This window comes from Chamaea fasciata, unplaced genomic scaffold, assembly GCF_029207755.1.
Source record: "Chamaea fasciata isolate MVZ Bird 193981 ecotype frontalis unplaced genomic scaffold, bChaFas1.0.hap1 SCAF_2, whole genome shotgun sequence".
Lineage (NCBI taxonomy): Eukaryota > Metazoa > Chordata > Aves > Passeriformes > Sylviidae > Chamaea > Chamaea fasciata.
This window is the reverse complement of record NW_027094087.1, coordinates 18,641,463-18,663,804: the sequence shown is the minus strand read 5'-3', so window position 1 is coordinate 18,663,804 and position 22,342 is coordinate 18,641,463. Positions and strand designations below refer to the sequence as shown.

At 37.3% G+C, this 22,342-nt stretch overlaps 1 protein-coding gene across 3 annotated transcripts in view; it reads right to left on the bottom strand.

The window, feature by feature from the left end:
- The window catches only part of CBLB (Cbl proto-oncogene B), a 126,505-nt gene that overhangs the window by 45,723 nt on the left and 58,440 nt on the right, over positions 1-22,342 (bottom strand). For 2 of the 3 annotated variants that reach the window (XM_066175149.1, XM_066175150.1), the window contains exons 4-5: positions 12,690-12,836; positions 1,512-1,668 (exon numbers count right to left, since the gene is read on the bottom strand). In XM_066175149.1, coding sequence (XP_066031246.1) covers positions 1,512-1,668; positions 12,690-12,836 — 304 coding nt within the window. Of the gene's footprint in view, positions 1-1,511; positions 1,669-9,901; positions 9,993-12,689; positions 12,837-22,342 lie in introns of all 3 variants that reach the window. The other variant, XM_066175151.1, reaches the window with a different exon arrangement.

The following is a 22,342-nucleotide window of genomic DNA, read 5'->3' as shown; positions in this document are numbered from 1 at the left end:
CTCTCTGTGGGTGTATGCACACATAGCTACAGAAGCTGTTTAAAAACTAGAGAAGTAAAATGTAACCTCCTGGGAGAAGTTCTCAGGCCAGGTTCAGTGCAAGTTCAGTTCAACAGTTACACAGCTTTTGCACCTAATCTGTTTGGCAAAACATACCTCTCTGCTTCTTTGCTGAATTAAAAGTTAACCCTTACCAGTCATCTCTCTTTACATGTACCAATACTGCTGATCCCCTTCTTCTAGCACCAGGCACAATAATGAATCAAACCAGCACTGCCCTCACAAAGAAATAAGTGACCAATATTTGTGCTTGAATTAAAAAGAGATTACTGACACCATTAACATTTGCAACTGTAACACTGTTTTGACTCAGAATGGAGAAGAGATAATCAAAATCAAAACTCTATATACTAAAATCATTAATCCCCTCCTGACAGATTTTACTATCAACTTCATAATGGCACCCTTTCTCACAAGAGCAAAACTAGGACATCTAAGCAACAATTAGCACAGGACGATGTGGAAAACAAAACATCAACACAGGGTTTGATGTAAAACTGATATTTTGAAATATCGCCATCAGGCAAAAGAATAATGATGTATTTATTTAGGCCAAAAAAAGACCTCTAAGATCATTTAGTGCAACTTTTAACCCAGCATTGCCATGTCCCTCACTAAATCATGTCCCTAAGTGCTTGATAATCTTTTCAGTGAAGATACTTTTCCTAATATCCACTCTACACCTTCCCTAGTGCAACTCTTGGCTCTGTGCTAGTTTACTACTGTACACGGTAAAGAACATAAATTATCAAATAAATTAAAGATATCTCAATGGTTTCTATATACAAAAAAAAAAAAAAAAATCCAAAGTGATAAATCCAGAAACAGTACATCTAACACGGATGCAAATCAGTAGTCTTCTATATTGACTAAAATACCTTACATACGTTCTTAAAATAGACACAAAACATACATGACAAGCTTATTTCAGATAAATATTAATAGTAATACAATCAATGCTATTCGCAAATGTAGTTCCTCGTTGTAAATAAGCAACAAAGCATTAATGGCAAAAATATGTTCATAAAGAAAAGAGTTAGGCCTACATTTAGCCTAAAAGAAAGTGACAGGCAACTGTCTTTATGTGTTTGTAGAAACACCTCAAATATGTAGATACAAATGCACAACAAAAACCACAACTGACTCTGATGATCAGGAGGTCTACATTCCTAGGAATGTATTTGAAAATACAAGTAAGTAAGCAGCAAACACAAAGCAATTGCACTAACACTAGATGCATGCAGAAATGAAGCAGGTGTTGCTAGATGCTTTCAGTTTTTCAGATATGTGTGTTGCTGCCTCAAACACTCCTGAAGGACTAAAAGAAATGCATGATTTATTTCTAAATCATAATGATTCAGTTCTTTCAGTTTTGAAAAAAATCTACTTCCTTGCCTCAGGGCACTAAGCTTCTCAAATTCACATAAGTATCTAAAATTTTCAAATCTTACCTGAAATAATCTAGTGAAGATATCAAATTCAAAAATTGAAATGTAGTCATTGCAGGTCAAGTCAATAGTAGATTTAAGAGCCATTGCTTCCAAACCAGAGCTAATCTGATGAACTTCATGAAGGCACTGCCTGAACACTTTCCATGGCACTATAGTTCTGTTGAACAGGTAGAAAGAATAGATTCAATGAAATAACATATTTAAGATTTGATACCTCATTTAGATATCAAAATTGAACTTCTAAAGGAGTGAAGTGTAACATTAATTTTATTTCTCTACAGAGGGGAAAAAAACCCATACAAGTTAAGTTTCCTGAAAGCAGCCTAAGCAAATACGAGAATGGCTTACCTTCCTTTAAACACAGCTGAAGTGTCATTCATTTCACAATGATAAATATTCCAGATTCCTTAGGAGTACAACAAAAAGAACACTGCAGAAACCAAAATACCCTACCAAGGAGGTGTTGCAAACAATCTCATCCTTTCAGAGATAATGTAAAGGACCAGCTCTATGCTTGTTAAAAAACTCCTTTCTTCACAGCCTTCCTTCCCAGAATGATAATCAACAATTTAATATCTACAATTATGACTTTTGCTATAGCTGAAGTTCATGAACAGTGGTCAAGTAACATGTCAGCAGTCAACCAGATACCACCAAGAGTGGTCCAAGACCTGTCATAAAGCCAGTACAGTTACATTAACTTTCATAGACAGGAAAGTAGAATTATCCTTTCAAACACACCAAGCCATGTTTTGTCAGATTCAGTTTCTATTTGCACAGTTGAAGATAATGCAGGTTAGTTGTTTTACCATCCAAGTACCTGTATTTGGAAACTGGGATAAGGTTGATCACATCAATGTGCTCCATCTTATCACTCTCAATAACAGCAATTCTTGTGTCATTAGGGTCAAATCCAAATTTTCCCAAGCCATAACATCTCTTAAAATGTTCAGCTGCACATTGAGATCAGATAATATGATATTTTAAAAACATTTTAATTAACCAAAATATAACCAATGTATAATTGTTAAGGATAAGATCTCACACATTCATAGTGAAATAACTGCTAAATCAACAAAAGACACAGGCCTCACAGACTCAGTAAGATTTCCTGCAAATTTTATTAGTTCAAACTGCCTTAGTTTTTCTAACTATTTTCTCATGCACAAATGTAAATTACTTAGTACTGGGGGGGGAGGGGTGGCAAACTCACTGTATTAAGTTGGTCCTGTGTAACAAGTACTATGCACTTATTCTAAATAAAAACAGGCAATAATTTGAAGTACAACACTACAGTACACTCCTGTATTTCTACTGCATAAGATAGTCACTATATTTCTAAGTGCAAAGAAATCCACTTGTTACATGCAGGTTTGTATTGAGAAAGACATAAATGACAAAATGAGAAGTTTAATAGATCTCAGCAGATACTTTCATCTGTATATGAAAAACAGGAAACCACAAAGAGCTGAAGAGAGATACCACATCAGATGCCATTTATGAAAGAATGCACATCAATTTTTCATTAGGGTAAAGAAAGAATAAAACATTGGATTAAATTCAGACAAAAAATCCCAGAAAACTCAGTGCTTTTGTGGTGTTAAAGTGGTCTTAGTTCAAGTGCCTACTGCTTATTTAGTTCCTGTAACCATGGCTCCAAAACGTTTTCTGATTCTCTTTATAAACCACCCTAAATGGTTACAGCACTGTGACCATGTTGAAATGGGGTTAGAAAAGTTTCAGGGTTGACTGTGGGTTTTGTGAGCTTTTTTTTTGGTTGTTATTTGTTGGGGTTTTGGTGTTGTTTTTTTCTTTTTTTGCGGCGGGGGGGGAGGGGTGTGGTATTAATTTTATTGCTTTGAGTTTTTAAAAGGTTAAGACAATAACCCTAAAACAAAAAAACAACAGAACATTTATCAGATATGATCACAGCCATACTATACCTTAACAACTGGTTTTTCATGCCTTGCACAAGACAGTTCCTTAGATGCAATCAATTACATGCAATTAATAAGTAGGGTCTTTGGCTATCTATTCATTAACACCTTGCACCCCCAAAACTCCACCAGCAACACAGAAAAAAAAAGTCTTCAGGAAAGTACGTTTTTAGAGCTCTGTTGGCTAGTACTTTGGCTAAAACAGAAACCAGATGCTGGAAATTGAGTGATTAGCTAATGAAATAACATCTCGAGTTATTTTTTGGGATTTCTCCAAGAACAAGTGTTTGGAATAGTGGTGGCCCAAATTTAAAATCCACTAAATTCAGCAGGTTTTTTTTCTTCTGCAGTTTCGAGGAATAGGGCTTTTATCTTCTGCTTTCCTTAAATAAAGGTGTGAATTGGTTGTTGAAACCTATTAACTGCTATTTATCAGCAGCTACTTTATAGTTATCATTCCTAAATACTTTGAAACAGAAACAGGCAGGCACCATTTCTCCTCCAGTATCTCTCTCCAGTTTATCCAGACACATGCTGAGCTCTTTTGCGACCTTGCAGACAGCACACACCCACTAAAGGCAGGTGTTCCTGAGTCTCCACAAGGTAAAGATTTCGGCAGGGTCCTCACCTCTTGCTCCTACACCACCGAAACCCCGGTGACCTTTCAGGCACCCTGAGAAACACATCCTCTGGCACAGATCGGGGAGGGGTCACACAGCACGAAAGAAGCTTTCAGAGATAGCTGGCAAGTTGAGTTTCTGTTTGAATTAACAGTTCACTGCTCTTGCTTTCATGTGTTTTAGGGGATACACAGCCTTAGAAGGCACCAACTCATGACTCCAGTCCAAAGAGTTATTTTAATTTGGATTTTGGTCGGTGGCAGAGGCGGTGGAAGGGAAAAGAGAACAGGACCAAGGCTGAGATTGGGACTGTCCTAGTCAATAGCATGTTTAGACTGTTCCTTAAATATATACGTATGTTTACATACACAAAACACCTGTCTTTATAGAAAGAAAAAAATAAAATCCTTTTTGCAATGAAATCACTGCCTGCCACATTCAGCTCCTGAACCACAGAAAGCACCTCTTATAAATATTTTCAGGGATCTTTGTCTTTGTAATATTTGTTACATCATGTCCTAATGATACCACGCACTAGAGGCTGGCAGATGCTCCGCACATCCCTCATGCTATTAGGCTGAACCTGTGGACACTTGTCTAAGGGATGAGTCAGTCAGCTCTGCCTCGGCTCATCAGAAAGACGTGATCTGATGTCTAGAGAACATTAGTTGTCTACAGAATCAGGCTGAAGAAGAGCAGGTCTCCATATTTCAGGTATTTAATTGTAGTTACACAAGCTGTCCCTTGTAGAAGAAGCGCCCATGACTGACTCCAGCTGAGACAATGTCCTGGGGAGTCTCTCACACGAGAGGATGGCACTGAACAGTCACTTGTACTTCCCTCAAAGGTTTGATCAGCAAAGTTTACAGCACTACTGCATATGGGTGCATTACAAACAGGAGCTTTGGTAACAATTTTTCTTTTCAAAATACAATCGGGGGGGGGGCCAGAACTGACTAAATGACACTCACACACCATAACTGTGCTACGTGTTAATTTATTGTAACCCTCGATCAGTTCAAAAATCTTCAGAAAGATAATATTAGAAGGAAACAAAAATATTTCAAAAATATGAAAGCCACAGTGTACATGATGTACAGCAGTAAAAGAATAGAAGGACCTTTTACAAGGAAATCCTCATCTCTACCTGCAATCTTTTAGGAAATTATTTATACACAACACGTCCTTGTACCATCTTTCCTCATCATTAGAGTGGAAGCAAGCCCATGCTAGTTCAAGGAAAGAAAACAAAACCAATGATCCTGAAAAATATTTCCTCAAGAGGTTTTCTGTGCATCTCTCAAATCAACAAAACTATCTGGATTTTGGTATTCACTCTAGGATTGTTTTCTTAAAGAGTCCTGTCAAAAACTCTAAAATTAGCCATTTCTCCACAGGCCTCTCTAAATGACACTACTTCTCTCTCCCTTTCTCCTGCAATAGTAAATCTAGTAAGTGTATTTGAAAAATGATGAATTCAAAAGTGTTCTAACTGAATCATGAGGTTTTAAAAATACTGTTATAGGATGGTATCTATTTACTATTGTTGGCACACATCAAAGCAAAATATGACTCTATAAATCTCAAATACAGTGTTTTAAACACCACCCACACAACTTCCATATGCCTAAAGGAAAAGGATTAGTGTCTAGCATGTGATTTTCAAGCAATTTAGCAGAGGAATTTAGGTTCTCTCTTCCCTCCTGCCCTGACTGTGTGTACATGGGATTTTCTAAACTCCCCAAACGCTGCTACATTATTAAAAAGCAAACGATATTAAAATAAACCTGGAGATGAAGCATATATTTCCTGAGCACAAACAGTACAACACTTGTGTAAAACTGCAGAGATGCAGCTATCCTGGAATGTCAAGTGACTGCTTCCATTTGAATCAGAGCAGACCACAAGAATGTCTAGGGAGGTAAACATGTACCTGTATAACTTACAGGGAACATTTTTGTCTGCAAGAAACTCTCTCAAATGTTGCCAAAAAACACACCATGAAAAGGTCATTACTGTTTTCAGAGCAATCTCAAAAATATTGAAGCAAATACTGACCCAGATAGAAACAACATTCTTTGTAAATCTGCAGTGAGCAATGTGGATTTTGACTTATCACCACTGAAAAGAGCATTTTCTTAAGACTGCTGCTTCAGTTTTAAATGAGAGGCCACGTGTTTCCACTGCTTCTGAACTGCAAAGCAAATAACTGACACACAGAAGGCTTGAGAAATTCAATCCTAAGGGAAAAAAGGAATTCTGCGATACCATGCCAGTACAATTGCTAAATAGTGACATCATTCCGAACACATACAGATGAATCTAATGAGAACAGAGAACTTAAAAGAGAGAAAATCAGCCTTATGAAATGAAGAAAATACACAACCAAAAAAAGCCACTTCCAAAGCTGTGTAACTGGACATTGCTGAAGAGACAGCAAATTCCTTAAGAGATATAGGAACTCTGTATTTCCCCAAGTGTCCCCAAAGGGATACACTTCTCTATATTTTCAACTCTGATCTCTAACCACAAACTCAAAGCACACTCATGCTTTTGCATATCCTTTCATACTTAAAACATGGTCTCTCCTGCATATCCATGGAGAATGTGTTCCCATCTCACAGTCTCATGTGCAAATCATCCAAACTTTCTTCTACCTTTTGTACATGAAATTTTACTTTATTCTCTGTTACCCAGAACAGCTGTGAAGACACTTCCATTTTCTAATCCCATCTTGCAACTTTCTACTGACCTGCTTTTCTCTATAACATTACCTGTTGTCTTATTAAAACTTTTTCATTTGTAGGAAAGAGGTCTAGAGAGACTCCTGTCTCACTAGCACCCAGAGAACAGTACCTTCTGTCTCTAGCTCAAGTTTAAACAAGTTTATCAATAAGCCTGTGCTACTGATCAGCTGAGGAAGGAACCACACTCCAAAAGCCCTGTTCCTGTTCATCTTCTCCTCTTTAAAAGTTCCTGTTGCTAAACACCTGTCCTGACATTGATGAAGGTAATGGCATTTGGATCACTGCCTCTTCGGCTTTCGTATCTGTCTTTGGCTTCCCTTTACACTTCAGTTCATACACAGATTTGATGCTCTTTGGGCCAGGACCAACTCTTCAGTCTGCATTTTTACACTGCTCAGGCAGTAATAGGGCTCTTGGGCACTATCAGCAGCAAGAACAGAAAATCAAGTAATAAATTAAGGGGATTAACAAGGTGTTAAAACTTAGCTTATCTGAGATCTCTTGAACTTAGAAACATTTAACTGTCAGATAAGTTGTGCATTGTGGTCTGCCTGTTTTACTGCTTCTTCTGTGAACCCAAACCAGTGAGGCTGAGTCTGCTCTATCCTGAGCCAAAAAGCACTGACCACAGCAGAACCACAGCTACTCAAAGTTTAGAATATCAATTTGAAATGCACTCTTTAACTGCTACAGAGAAATCAATGGCCACATTTTTTCATAAAATCCAATAAAAAAGTAAATACATTTCAGGCCTCATCTAGGAAAAAAGTACAGGAGCGTTAAAATAGCAATGTCTTTGATTTGAACAGTGAAAGAATTTCTATTTCCTCGGCAAGTAAAAGGTGGAGAGAATTCAATTTACCTGAAAACAATAACAGAAATGCTTTAAAATTTTTGAAGTTCCACAATAAAGAATAAAAAGATTAAAAGTTAAATAAATTGCAGAACTATGGAAAAAATTAAAATCTAAGAATATGGACATTTTGCTGCTGCACATTAAAACATGAAGACAGCCACAAATCACAAATTTGTGTAGCAATTTCAATAGTTACCAAGCCCTGCATAACTTCTGTAGTTTTCAAATTCAGAAGCTGAAAAACCTGTTAGCTTATCTTGCCTACTCTCCTTCTCAGTTCAGGATTGCTCCCTGTGGCATTTTGGACATTTCTACTCAGAAAAAAAAAATCCAAAACCGTAAAATATGTAAGGTACTATGAAAATGAGCGAGAAATCAAGGGGAATTCTCATCAAGCACTATACAGTAAAAAAATGTTGGTAATGAAGATGCTATCAAATCGTGTTTCATTTGCATATTTACAACCCACTGGGAGGGTTACTAAGGAATCTGTAAACAAATGTAGCTGCTGATTACACGCCTAATGATTTCATAGTTCCACTGAACACTACTGTTTACCTGCACATGTAACTAGCACTGGCTTCAGCACAACCATAATAGAGAACCAGGGGTGAAGATTCACTCCACTAAAACCACTTGCTCCAATCATTCTACTCTAGCAATCATGACAAATTCAGAAAAATCACATTTCCTCAACTTCATCACTTTCCTGCTTTTGACACAACCAAGTTCTTTCTTGGAAAGCTTGTGTCAACTTATTTCTTAGTTCTTTTTCAGTCAGCTCCTTTATATTCTTCAAGAGGCTCTCTTTTTCCACACAGCCTGTGAAAATACCAGAGACAACCTATTCCAGGCATTCAGCCTTAGGTATGTTCTCACTCATTCCCAATTTTTGTTTTCAGAAAGCAAATCCAAACAGCCTATTCCCCATCTCCCTGATATCTTTTCTCTGTCAGCTTACTTGACAAAATCCATGCACCAAAATAATCCTGAGCCTTCCATTGAACACTCCTGATCCCCTCACCCACCCCCTAATTTGGATCCATGTTTTACTTCGTCCTTGCAGAGAAATCAATACCTCCCCTTTTTCCTTCTTCATATGGCTATTAGCACCCTTCTTCCACCCAGACAATCAAAATCAAATTGTCTCCCACCTTGATTCATCAATCCTCCCTATACACTCCTAAACCCCACATTAGGGTCCCCAGATCCCTCCCAAACATCCTGTAACTTCCAAAGTTTCCCGATCTCCTCTGCACGTGCAATACTGGAAAAACCTCACAATTGTAAAGGCTCTGACTGTGTGCTCCTTTTCCACTTTCTGCCTGTGTGAGGGCTGATGATTTCCATTATTGATATATCTGCTGCTCTCACGTAACCTTCTCTCCCAGACAAGCTTCTCCAACTACTGGGTTTTTTAGGGGTGTACCAGAAATGTGAAAGCTGAGAAGGTATTTGAAGGCCAGGAATATGTGGTTATCTCAGCATATTGCTCTGTGGGAGCCATTCAAATTGCTTGCTGACTTCTACACAGTGTTTTCAACAGAAACCCAAAGAGAGCTAGATGTATGATCCAAGGCTAGAAAGAGCCTAGTCATTTATTTTGCTCATAAGTTTGAAGCCACGTGATTTTTCACCTGACTAGCTCTAAACACAAAAAGAAAGACTGCAGACTATGACAATTATTAGTAACAAGTTAAATAAACTTAGTTGCAGCTGCACAATTTTGCAGCAAGTGTTCAGACAGACAAATGTAACCAACAAAATTAAAAGTTCCCCATTCAGAGAAAAAGAGCAGTGGAAAAAAAAATCACTCCTTTTTTTAAAGTACAAACTGGACTCATGAAAACTGTATGTTTTGGATTTCAGTCCTCAGCAAACCATAACACGCTGCTTTCTGTAAAAGGAAGCACAGGTCATATTTTCAAAAACTGAAAGCCAAAAAATCAACTAAAAATATAAATTATTGGTGACCTTCTTGGCATTTAAAATATTTCAAATTAAAAAATAAAAATCAGAATACTTCAGAAAGAAATGAGTGCAAGAAGTTGATTATATAAAAAAGCATCCAATTCATTATGTTTAGAAACAGGAAGGTTTTTATGATAATACTACATTGAAAAAATCATAAGTTAATCTAACACTTCAAATTTCCTCCTTCCAATCAGATCAAACTGCAATAGAAACATTTTTTGTTTACCATCAGAAGCTAAGATCCAGCACAACTTACTTTTTATTTATGCTGTAATCTTGAGCAATGTTAGTCAGTGACCCAAAGTAAGGGCTGCTGTTCAGTAACAAATGAGGGGTCCAGGCTTGCCCTGTAAAACAGAGATGCAGCCAGGGAACACACAATCAAGTTTCTCCCAGTATTCCTTCACTTCACTACCCAAGGAGAGTTGGGGGTTTCAGAAAGTCCTAGGGGCCTACCTTCAGGCAGCCCAGTTAGAGAAAGATATTATGAGTTATTTCCAAAACCTTTATGCAGGCTTTGCTTTTAGGGAAGTGACACCAGCATATTTGCAAACCAATTTGTCACAACAGGCCCATTGTAAAGGATGTGGCTTACAGGCATATCTGCCATAGATTTCTAAAAGGATTAGAAAATAATTAATGTATAAAAAGCTTCAGGCATTTTGTTTAACAAAGAGATTAAACATAATGCCAAATAAACTTTTTTCTCATCTGCCTGTCTGGCATATATGCTGTTACATGTTTTATAGTTACTTAAGCACAATTAACTAAACCTGAGATAATGGCAAGGCTGCCAAGCACAGGTCTACTGCTCCTTGCTTGGAAGACAGGCAACAAAACCAGCTTCACTTTATTGGAGAAGAGCTGGGAACACCAGGAACAGTGCTTATTTACTTGGTCTGAAAGTAAAGCACCTGGCCAGAAGTAAGTCAAAAAAATTCTTCAGGCTGTACTACAAAACCAAAGATACATATGTTTAACTGGATGTCACCAAACTGCCTTGATTCCTAGACATTTTTGATGTGTTGATGTTTTAGGCAAAAAGCCAACAAAACCCAAACATCCAGTCACCCTCACTAAAAAAACAACCAAACAAAAAACCCCAAACACAAAGAAAACCCTATCAAAGGACACAGGGGACAGCAGAGAAGGTCAGAGGGTTCATACTGAAGGTTCATATTTAAAGTTGCATTCTATGCAGAAATTTGCATAAGCAGGAAAAAAACAAAGCCTAGAAAAGTCATGGCAAGGGCTCTGGGGCCAAGAAAGGTTTTACAAATAGGAGCTGCAAGGAGATGAGTCAGAAGAGATAAGAGTTAATTGTGCACAAGAAAAGGACAAGGATAGAGCTGAGTTATTCAGATGAAGCTATGCAGTTGAAAGATTCTCCTTACCAACCTTGTTCTGATAAAAACTTACTAATATGTTACAGTATCCCGCTGCCTGACACCAGAAATACATACCTATTGTGTCAACTCCCAATGGAAATTGGCAGGACCCAACCACTGGAAAGAAACTTGAAGGAAATCTCTTGAATCTCACACAGACAGTAAGAAGTCAGTGGGGAACCCCAAAGAGGAACAGCACAGGGAGTAAGGGAACTGAGGAAACCAGTTCAGATGAAATGACAAAAAAGAAACAGCAGCTTGCAGAGGACGAGATCTGTAATTCCCAATGACAGAAATGCAATTTCTGATCAAGACATCTGCTAAAGGTCATTCAAGGATAGAGCTCAACAGGAAAAGAGAAGTACCACAACAAAATTTCAATTCTGAGAGCTCCTAAGCAAAGGGGAAAAAGAGAGGAAGAAAAAATAGCAACACTGAACAAACATGATCATTAGTCATTTTATCAAAGATCCTGTTTTTCTTTTCTTGACTGACATGTTTTTTAAAAGCCTTGTCTGATAGAGAACCCTACATGTCACTTAAGTTAATCCTTCAGAAAACTTTAGCTGAACTTTTGAAGTTATTTTGAAAATTATATTCACATTAAAATGGGTAGCACGGAACACGGTTCAATTCCTTTTCTCTAACGAAACAGAGGACTGATTTAGAAACTTCATCACACTCTAACATTACTTACATGGGAAAGAAATTACCAGAAAACACTACCATGAACCCAGAGAGAGGAAAGCTGACAGTGAGTGTGTTTAGACTAACAAAAAAAACCATGGAAGTGAAACTTGTAAATTCACACTGAACAGAACTGATATGCGAAAGTGCCAACCTACTACGCTGGTATTCTAAATAAAAAAATTACTTATTTTAAAGAGCTGTTTATGCTCACAAGATGCAACAGATTGTTGCAGAAATTGTTCTGCCTACATTGTGCATGATGACCATAGCTGATGACCATAACGACTGCTCTGTTAAAATTAAAAATACACCAACCTATTGCCTCTGGCATTCCTCTTATGTCACTGTTACACTTACAAATGTTCCACATGAGCAAGTGAACAAGCTGCACATCTTCTATTAGCTTATATGTGTATTCAAAATGGACTTTTTTCCCAGAAACAAACCAAAAAATCCCACATTTGCCTATTTTTATATTTTCACTATTGCATATCCTATATGGATTAAATCACATATCTACACACACTTCATTCCACCAAATACTGTAATAGTTAGAAAGTTAAAAGTGAGATAAGGAAACATACTATCCATGAAACTAATATCAAGTTCCTAATTCAGACTTTTAGAGTTTTTGTTTGTAGAATATATATATATATATATATTTGTTTTAAATATGAAAGGACATGATTCGCCATATACTTTGTGAAAGCAATGTACTATCTTCACCCTATAATGGAACAAATAAACTTGCAGTGAGACTGAACTGAACCCTTGACAGAACTACCTTTGAGCATTGGAAAAAAACCAAAACAAAACGCTAACAATGAACTCAGCAATTTCAGCTAATTTAAAGACTTAGATGAGAAGTCATCTGCAAAACACCCACCAACCTTTTCTTGGATTTGTGAAAAGTTCATTTTTTATGCTTATAATTAGAAAGAATTGAAGATTTTGCAGGTTACTTACTTATCTCCAAAGAATTTTCTCCAGAAATCTGCAGCATCAGCTTTGGTGATGCGAAAGTTATCACCCTGGAATTGTCCATTTGGAAAAATAGCCTTGATTTCTGCTAACATGTGGCTGAAGATGAGTGACAGCTTTGTAAGGTTTCTCCTGCAGATATAATAGGGAAAAAAAAAACCACGTCAAATCCTTCAAATTTATTAAATTTAATCAATCTTTCAGTATTTCACATAGCCCGTGTATTTCTGTAATCATCGCTGTGTGGTACAAGAAAAACACAGAGCTTTCAACTGAAAACACAAAAATACAAAACAGTGGTTTGTGTTTCTATGGACTTCTGAGGACATAGTTATCATAAATCTCCATGAATATAAAACCACTTTTTGGCAACAGTACAAATTTGAATTCTCAACTGCATCTTCAGATATACTTCTTGTGCATTACGCTTGTGTCTTTCTATTTCATTTACTCATTGCAGCAGCAAGAATTTATACTAATTAGACAGCTTATGCATATAAATAAAACAAAAAACAACAAAAAACAAACCCAACCAACAAAGAAAACTGGAAAACTACCCCACACTCAAAAATCTAAAATTAAGTTTTGTATGTGACAACAAACCTATTTCAGTCCAGGTTTCTAGAAATATAAACATGGTATAGAACTAGATTTACTCCTTTCTTCAGTGATAGATGAAAAGAATAAAACGAATAAAACTATCTCTTACCGTACTTACTACTTATTCTCCTTTCAAATGCTCTCTAGTTAAAACTTGCTTTCACTAGCATATTATAAACAAAAACCTAACTTATTGTAAACAAGCAAAAAAAAGCTTCTCTGCTGTCATCTCATTTCCATACGTTTTCCAGGCTCATATCAGTTAATCAAAAATTAGTTAGTTTTTGGCACAGAAATCTCATCTAGTATAGCGCAAAGAACAAAGAATCCCTAAATGCAAATAATCCTTTTGTATGGAAAAATCTGTGGGAAATTATAAGGAGAGGAGAAAAGAAAGAAGCAGCAAACTTTATAAGAGCTTACGCCTCGAGATTCCTTGATGCTCCTTGCGGTAATACAAAGGACCATCTCCCAGGCTAATATACAAAATAGAGGAGACGGAGAAGTTTCTGATGAAGGATTTGTATTCTTGTGAATTCTACTGGAGTATTTTAATATATTAGAAGTGTCCTATGTATGTCAAGCCCATCCAGCTTTCACCATCTCAGGTACTACTAAAAACCGATTCAAGCAATTTAGTGAAAACCACACTAAAATGCTTATTGATCATGTAATTTATAGACTGCTTAAAGAGAGTGTTTTAAATAAACTCAAACTTATTTGTAAGTTCTTTGCCACATGGAAATATTACGATAGTTACCTATTTTAGTTGAACATATTTCCTGGGGTCTTCCTAAAAGAACGCTCAATTTAGCACTGAGGTGGCAATTATTTCAACTACATTTGGGAAGTTTATAATAGAGATTTCTGTGTAAACTGTGTTGCAGATTTACTATAGGTTTTATTACCAAGAAAAAGGTGATAAAGTTGTTGTGAAAACATAGGTAATTTAAAACAAACAAAGCAATCCCCAATGAATACACTCTCCCTTCCCTCAAGAATAAGAATGGCTCTAGGGCTCAGTCATTCAGAGTCCTCTAATTCCTTCAGTAAAATCAGATGTCTATAATTATGATGTTCAATAGTTCCTTGCTATCCCCCTTCCTATTTCTTTTGTATTTTAATTACACACATGTGTTCTTTATCATTTTACTCCTCAGAAGTCAAGCCTGATACAGTGGAGGAGCAAGCAACAGTTTTTTTCATGTGGCTTCCTTGGGTCTGCCCTAGACTCAAGACTAAACAAGAAGCTTTCTGTACTTCTGGACTAATGGGAACATGACTCGGTGCAAGTCTGAGCAGAGCTCTGCCCTGCCTGGCACAATCAGTGTCCCACATTAATGTGCTGCATTGCAGGGGCTGTTTTCAGGTACAAATACACCTAGAGATCTTGCTGGATCCGTGAGGCTTGAGCCCTGCAGTGAATTAAGGGATGAAGTCACACAGAGGTGCCATCTGGGGCACTTCCTTGCCCGGAGGGCAGCATGTGTCTGTCCCTGCAGAGGCACTGCCTGCTGGGTACAGCTGCACAGGACATGGCCAGAGCCAGCAGCTACTAGGATGTGGGCAGTGAATGCACAGTAGGGACAGGCACGCCAATGGCTCTGTCTAAATCACAAAGCCTCTTCCTTCCCTCTCAGAACAGCAACAGTCACTAAGTGCATCACGACACTTTTGTTCCAATATACAAAATCGAAAGGAAAAAGTAGAATTATTTTTTGTTTGCATTTGTATAAACATGAAAAAATATTTTAACATCTGAGACAGCTTCTTTTTATCTGATGGCAAAGGTGAAACTTGGAACCAACTAGAAGCTTGTCTGTGCTTGAACATATATCATAGCATGTACAAACAGCAAGAGATGGCAAATTCTTAGTAATTTATATGCAGGATATCTGTTTTCTTTCTCTTTAATTTTGATTCTTACTCTATGAGATCATTATCTCAAGTCCTTCCTTCGTAGCAAAAAGCCATGATAAATCATTTCTCAATATTTCACTTATGTATTCTTTTCTTTAGAACAGCAAAGCACATATTGCACCATGTTTGCTCAGATATGCTTAGGTGATACCAGATCTCAGTACCTTCTTGAGGCAGAGATACCAAGCTCACTGATTACAGAAATGGTTTTCAACAATTATGGTGCAGGGATGATGGCACTGGGGTGGGCCAATGACTCTCCCTCTCTGGGCATTTCACTTGCCTGAAGATTCATTTCAGCAAAGTACTTTTCCTGTCTTGGGGAGGGCTTTCCCAGGACACCTCAAGAAGCACATACTCCACTTCATCAGACCTGGCAGTCTGTGCAGCTGCATTTTTCAGCTTAGGATGATTCCCTTCTTTCCCCCAAATAAAGGATGGAGCAGTGTCAAATGTTTTTCCATCTTACTTTCCATTCATGAGTTTAGGACAAGGTATTTAAGTCCTATTCATCTGAAAAAACAGTAACTAAAATCATCAAAGTCTGGCAATTTGGTGAATAATTCTAATGGTAGCCAAAGAGCTCTTCAATCTGAGCACCTATTTTAGGTCTCATTGCCATCATGAGACTAAAGAAACCAGTCTGCATCTCTTGCAGTGAGAAAGGCTTTCTTCTCCTGCTCACAGCAAAGACTGATGGAGTGGCAAAGGAGCAATTGCACTGGCAGCCCAGCAGAGCAGAAGAGCTGAGCAGACAGAGACATGCTCCAGAGAGCCTTTGACTCACTCACTGGATTCCAGTAGGGGAGATGTCCTAAGGGATCACATTGGAGCTACAGCTCAAAATAACACCATCCAAATTATACTGCAGTTTTAATGCCTCAGCAGCCAGCCTTCAGGGTTTAATATTACAATATAATAATATAGTATTATAATATATACTTTTGCTGGCATCCTGGGGCCAGTTAGAGGTGGAACTTCTTTCCTTAGGTGTGGAACAGAGCACAAACATCTTTATCTCTGCAGAGAAGGGATTTTCATGGTGATGAGAAAAACCTTACCTTTCTGAAATTAAAATCAAACAACACTGCTTTATACAAAAGTGAACCAAGATGATCATTCTCTAGTATATAATAGCTACTGTGGTAAAATATAACAGTATTTCAACACTAAATGATGTTACATCAACTGCATTTTATGTGATACACAGTGCAGGTCTTGTCCATATTACTTGCAACATACTCAGCACCTCCTAGCTGATGTACTTCCTATGATTCTAGCTTAGATTTTGCTACCTCCCTTTCACCAAGTCAAACTAATGTCATACAGGTCAAATCCCTTGCAGAACTCAATTTATGAAGTACCATTTTGTCAGTCATAGTCTATGTTTTGTTGCCAAACACCTTTGGATGTGACAGATCTACTGAAGAACCAACATGGTTTGAATCAACCCCAGAATCTTGTACCTAGGATACAAAAATTAGAAACTGAATTTTTTATTTTGTATAAACTTGTGAAGATCTACTGAATCAGTAGGCATATTTTGGTTAATCAGAAAGACGCTTTTTTTAAATTTCAAAATTAATCTGTCTTTTAGCGAGAGCAAAGCCTGAAGACAAGAATTTCGCATTTCTTCACTTCTCAGCAAATTGCTATATTCCGAATTAATTTTCTCTTCAACTGTCAGGAGTGGGGTCCGGCTAGAGAATACTGCAAAGATTTAATAACTGAAGGACTTTTCAAATACCAGCCGTATGCAATGTGAAAACAGGGCTTGATAATGGAGATACTAAGACATCCCAGCCAAACCAAAACAGCAGCAGCAGCTGAGTAGTAGGAGGTCTGATGCAGTCCTACTCTCCTGGATCTACTGAAAAACGAAGTGCAGCATGATCAGCATGCAATAAAACAGATAGGTTTTGGCTGTGTCAACTTTGTAATTACTGTATGAAGTTAATTTTACTTGCTGGAAGGCAGTATGGTCCAGTAAACAGGACTGGACAGGGAATTAGGAAGTGTCAGTTCCCTTCTGCCACTGGTCTGAATTATGTGGTGGAGGGAACACCTGAGTACTGCATTTACTGCCCGTGTACACGGATGAACAGAACAAAATGCTCAGAGAGCTCCAGATTTGAAGAGCTCTGAACAAAAATGCATGGCAGACCTGGCTTGTGCATAAATACACAAAGCAAAGCATCCATCTGTGCCCTGATCTTTCATAATTACTGTATGTTACAGACAATATCCAAGACAAATTCATTTTAACAAAATGTACTTCTTACTCCTGCAACAACTTAAAAAAAACCTAAAGCTACCTACAAACTACATGTATATATAATTTCTACTTTCATGCCTGTATTTTACTATGGCTATTAAAAAAAAATCGTTTTACAACTACAAATATTTCTGGAAAAAAGAAAACAGTCCGGAAGAAAAGTCTGAATGCATATTTCTGCAGTTATTTATGTCATTCCAAGAATTAGGTTATTGCTGGATTTCCTTCTCCATTGCATCTAGTAAGTGTTTAATCTTTCTGGATCCATGTTGATACACTTTGTTAATCAATCACCTGCTGCAATAAGCAATACACCAACTTTCCAAGCTCATAATATATAACTCAATCACCTGGCACAGAAAAGCAGTCTTTAGAGTTTGCAGCTAAGAATATTTTCCAGATATATCTTTCACAAAAGTACACCAAGCTACTGCTAAATAACATATAATACCTCTATAATCATTATATAGAATAATCACACAAAGACAGCTCTCTTAGCTGGCAAAACTGCAAATCATAACTGCATAGCAACTAAGATGAAAGAAAGTTTGAAGTATGAATTTCATAAGGTGAACTGTTTATTTTGACTTCTAAAAATCCATCCGTCCCAAATATTAAAGCCTCAAAATCCAAAGCATATGTACAGAGCTCATTTCACTTAATTAGTTCTATTCAAAACAGATTTCTGACCCATATGCTTGATTATGGTAAAACTCAAGGATTCTACAAAATACATGTTACTAATCCAAAGAAACAGAACAGTGTGTTGTGATTCAGGTACACAAAAGAGGGAAATGAAGACCCATGTTCTGAGCTCTGTCACTCCAGTCTCCCAGAGTTCAGAATGTTTGTTTTGTGACTCGGATTTCCATTGTGTGAAAAAAGCTCTATACAAATTATTCCCCATTTTTATTTTGCAGTCATGAGGACAATCATAGCTGCTTCATAAAACCCCTAGACAGATGATACTTCTGCCATTAGCTACTGATAAGTGACTCAAATCGGAATGCACTAAGTCTAGGACAAAATACTGAAGAGAAAAAAATCTGAAGAAATATGTGAATTTTTGAAGATCTCCAGAAGACACAGGAACAAGACTAGAAATTTTGCACACTGACAGTGGTTCACTCTTGATAATCTAGTATAACCCTGACTCATTCATCCCCCTTCCTCTTACAGAACTTCCATTCTCAGAGACAGGAAACATAGGAAAATAAGAATTAGCAAAAAAACCCCACAACAAAAAAATCTCCCCCAAAACAACACTCCCACAAAAAAACCCAAAACCAAAAACCAAAAAACAAAAAAAAACAACTAAACCAAAATAAAAGCACACTAAAAAAACAAAAAAAGACCAAAAAACCCCACCCCCAACACTTTTTTTTTAGAAATCTACAGGTGTAGAATGCAGTCAGATAATCTTAACAATGGAGCATTCCTTAACACTTCAGAGGAAGCAAAGGAAACCAAAGGTTCCTGTCAGTATGCTTGAAGAGAAAAAAAAAATACCTACCATCATATATGACAATCAGATCAACTCTGCTTCTGTGCAATGATTGTTTTTAAAAGCTATATAAGGACAGGGTATTGTTCAGGGACCAAAGTATATGAGCCTATTCTTGGGATGAAATGTCCCTGGGACTAAGAATAATCATCAGCTCTGTTTCCTACTTGTGCCGCTGACTCATGGAAGGAACACATACAACTAAACTTTGCTGTGTTTTAGTACTCCTCATCTGTAAGCTGCCCCACAAACAAAACCTAAAAACCTGCCTTAAACACAGCAAGATTCAGCCAATAACCAAATTTATCATATATTAAGTATAAAAAAATATATAAAATTGTAAGGAAGTGACTGGAGACAAGTATTACTTTTCTTTTAATCCTGCAGGAGCTGGGTTTATTATGGGTAGGAAAGCAGCATCCTTCCTTGAATGCCTCTTCATCAGCCTCTTTGTGACAGATACAAGGAATATGGTACAAGTCTATGCTATTCACAATGGATACCTGAAAGGAAAAAATGGCAGACTTTGGGAAAACAAAAAGTTGATTCCAATGTCCCCTTGAATTTTCCTCCATCTTTCCCTTTCCTTAGAAATCATTTTAATTGATACACCAACTTTCACCAGCAGCCTCATTCCTTTTGTTCTCATATTTTAAAAAAGATGTTAAAATGAGAGTAGGCAATACTTAAAGAATTCAAATTTTCATTTCATCTTGTGAAATTGCTTATCAGCTGCCATTGCTTCTATAGCAGGTATTTACTGCTCAATTTATACAAAAAACAAGAATTAACTTAATGTACAACAGCTTAGTAAAGAAAGTGGAATACAAACACAGAAGAAGGAAGAAGGCCAGGGGTTTTGCCAATCTATGACTCTACAAACTGATGAGTCTGTCTGCTCAATGCTCTTTCATTTGTGAACTGTCAAGCCACTGTGCCACCAAGATCTCTGAAGCAAAGTTCTATCCAAGGATTATGTTTGCTTTTTGCTAAAAAAATGCTTCACACAGCAGCAACCACGAACAGCTCTTGTCAGCTGGGCTTTAGGCTTTGCAACCCAAGTTTTGAAAATTTCATTACCTCCAGTTCTGTCCAAGGGGCATTTATCCACACAGATAAATGTCTCAAGGTACTTGTAAACAATTTTAATTTTCTTCCTCCCTGGTCATCTGGTATATGAGGTAAAAAAATATAACCATGAAATAAAAACCTAAGGAGCGTGGGCAGGAGTAAGATGCAACAAAGGAAAGTCTGCAAAATGTGAGTTGTCAACAATAAAGAGATGTGTTGACAAGCTAAAGATTTAATAGTTTTGCCCATAATTATTATCTTTAATTACTTAAGCAGAAGGATAGAGGTTACACACACACAAAAAAACCCCAAAACCAACACCTCTAGAGAATGCTACTCTGAAAGAAATTTGCACAAAACTGATCTGAATATTTACAAGTACAAATACTTTGTGAAGGATAGTCAATCTTATAACATTTTAAGTAGAAACATAGACTAAGAGCTGACAGACTTATTGATTTTACTAGCAAGACTTTCAATGGACCTACTAGCTCATCCTTACAAAATACATGATTTAACATCCTTAATCTAATATGTAAAGAGATACAAAAACAGAGCTCGACACTGGCTGCTTACTTTTATTGGCCACCTTTTAACAGTCCATTGGTTTTGAACTATGGTTCCACTCCTCAGTAACAACGTGTTGTTTAAGCACTGTTTGTTTCCTCCAATATCCTCCCATAGAAATCTTTGTCTACAATGGTCGAATATTATTTAACTGAACACTGACATTAGTCTAAAGCCTCGTACCTGTATGTACAAATGAAACTGAAATTGTCATAGAATTCTCCAGGAAGAGCAGTAAACTCAGTCTTTGAAAAGCTGAATTAATTCACTGAACACACAAATACAAAAAACTTGTTAAAAAACATGAATTAATTAATATGAAATATGGAAGACTGAATTAGCAACCTTTCACCATCTTCCAAAGCCTTTTTCAAGTGGAAGGAACATTCAAAACAACACAGGACCAAAATAAGCAGTCCTAAAGACAGAGGCGTGGTTGGTATAATTTTTTAGTACCTGATTAGGCCAGTAAACACATTGAATTGCACTGCAAAGTGAGGTCACTACTATTATTCATATTATTCACATACTGGAAGTATAACTGATAACACCAAGAGGTGTTAACATTTCCCCATATAAGCATCTTCCTTGTAATTCTAGTAAGGCTCCTTGGTTTGAAGACTATTTGCAGATAGAGCACATCTGTGCTGGGACAAGCAAAGCTGTGTGCAGAAAGGGACCCCTGTACATGGACCAATTCGAGTGACTCCAGAAGGGGTAAAAAGCTGAATTTGGCACAAATCCTGCCACAGCCAACACAGCAGCCAAAGGCCAGGGATGGCACAAGGGGGTACTGATGTGGCTAAACACTTACACCCCAACAGAAATTGAGCATGAGCAAAGGAAAGTAGTTTAGTTTTTTGTCATGCTTCATCTAGTTTGCTGTCATGCAAAAATTCAGGAAACTCAGTGGTTCTGAGGTGCTAATACCAATAAAGCACGTGTGCCACGCAGCACCCCAAGCAATCCTTCCTGTGCAGGTCTGCCTCCCATCTGAGCAGCAAACAACTGATTATGCTTCACTTCACTGGCTTGCAGTGTGCTGATTTCCTACACAGAAACGGTCCAGAACATGTGCTCAGGCTTCTTCCAGGGCTTTTTATTCAGACTATTACTTCACCTTAAAACATGCTGTTATGATGTTTGCTAAGTAAGATAAACTAAAAAGAGATTCATGAGCATTCTTAGTGACAGGCAAAAAGTACTTTTAATTCAAAACCTACTGAATTTTGCAATAGTACAGGTTTTTTATGAAGGCAGATCTTTCTGATAGCTAGAGAGTGAATCCTAAACTTTTCAGGCCTACTGCTAATCACACTAAATGACTGTGGAAAAATCTGCAACACAATTCAGCCATTTCTGAAAGCAGGACTGGTAAAAAGTGCTTTCTGACATTAAGGACTTTTGGCAAACTAATATCCACATGAGTCTTTCTTCATTTATATAATTCTCACGTACCTAAATCAATTTTTGATATTTAACAGGAAATGGCCTTTGGATCATATATGTCTCCCAGTACTCTGGGTGAGACTGACACAAGTTTGGCTAAATGATGAAACTGAGGGAAATCTTATCCAAGAGGACTCAAAACAAAATTCAAAATTCTCAGCTCTGAATTCTGAGTTCATGGTTGTTGACTAAACTCATGAAACACTTGCAGACGAACCCTAAGTTTGAGCTAGCCTGCAGCTATGAGGCACA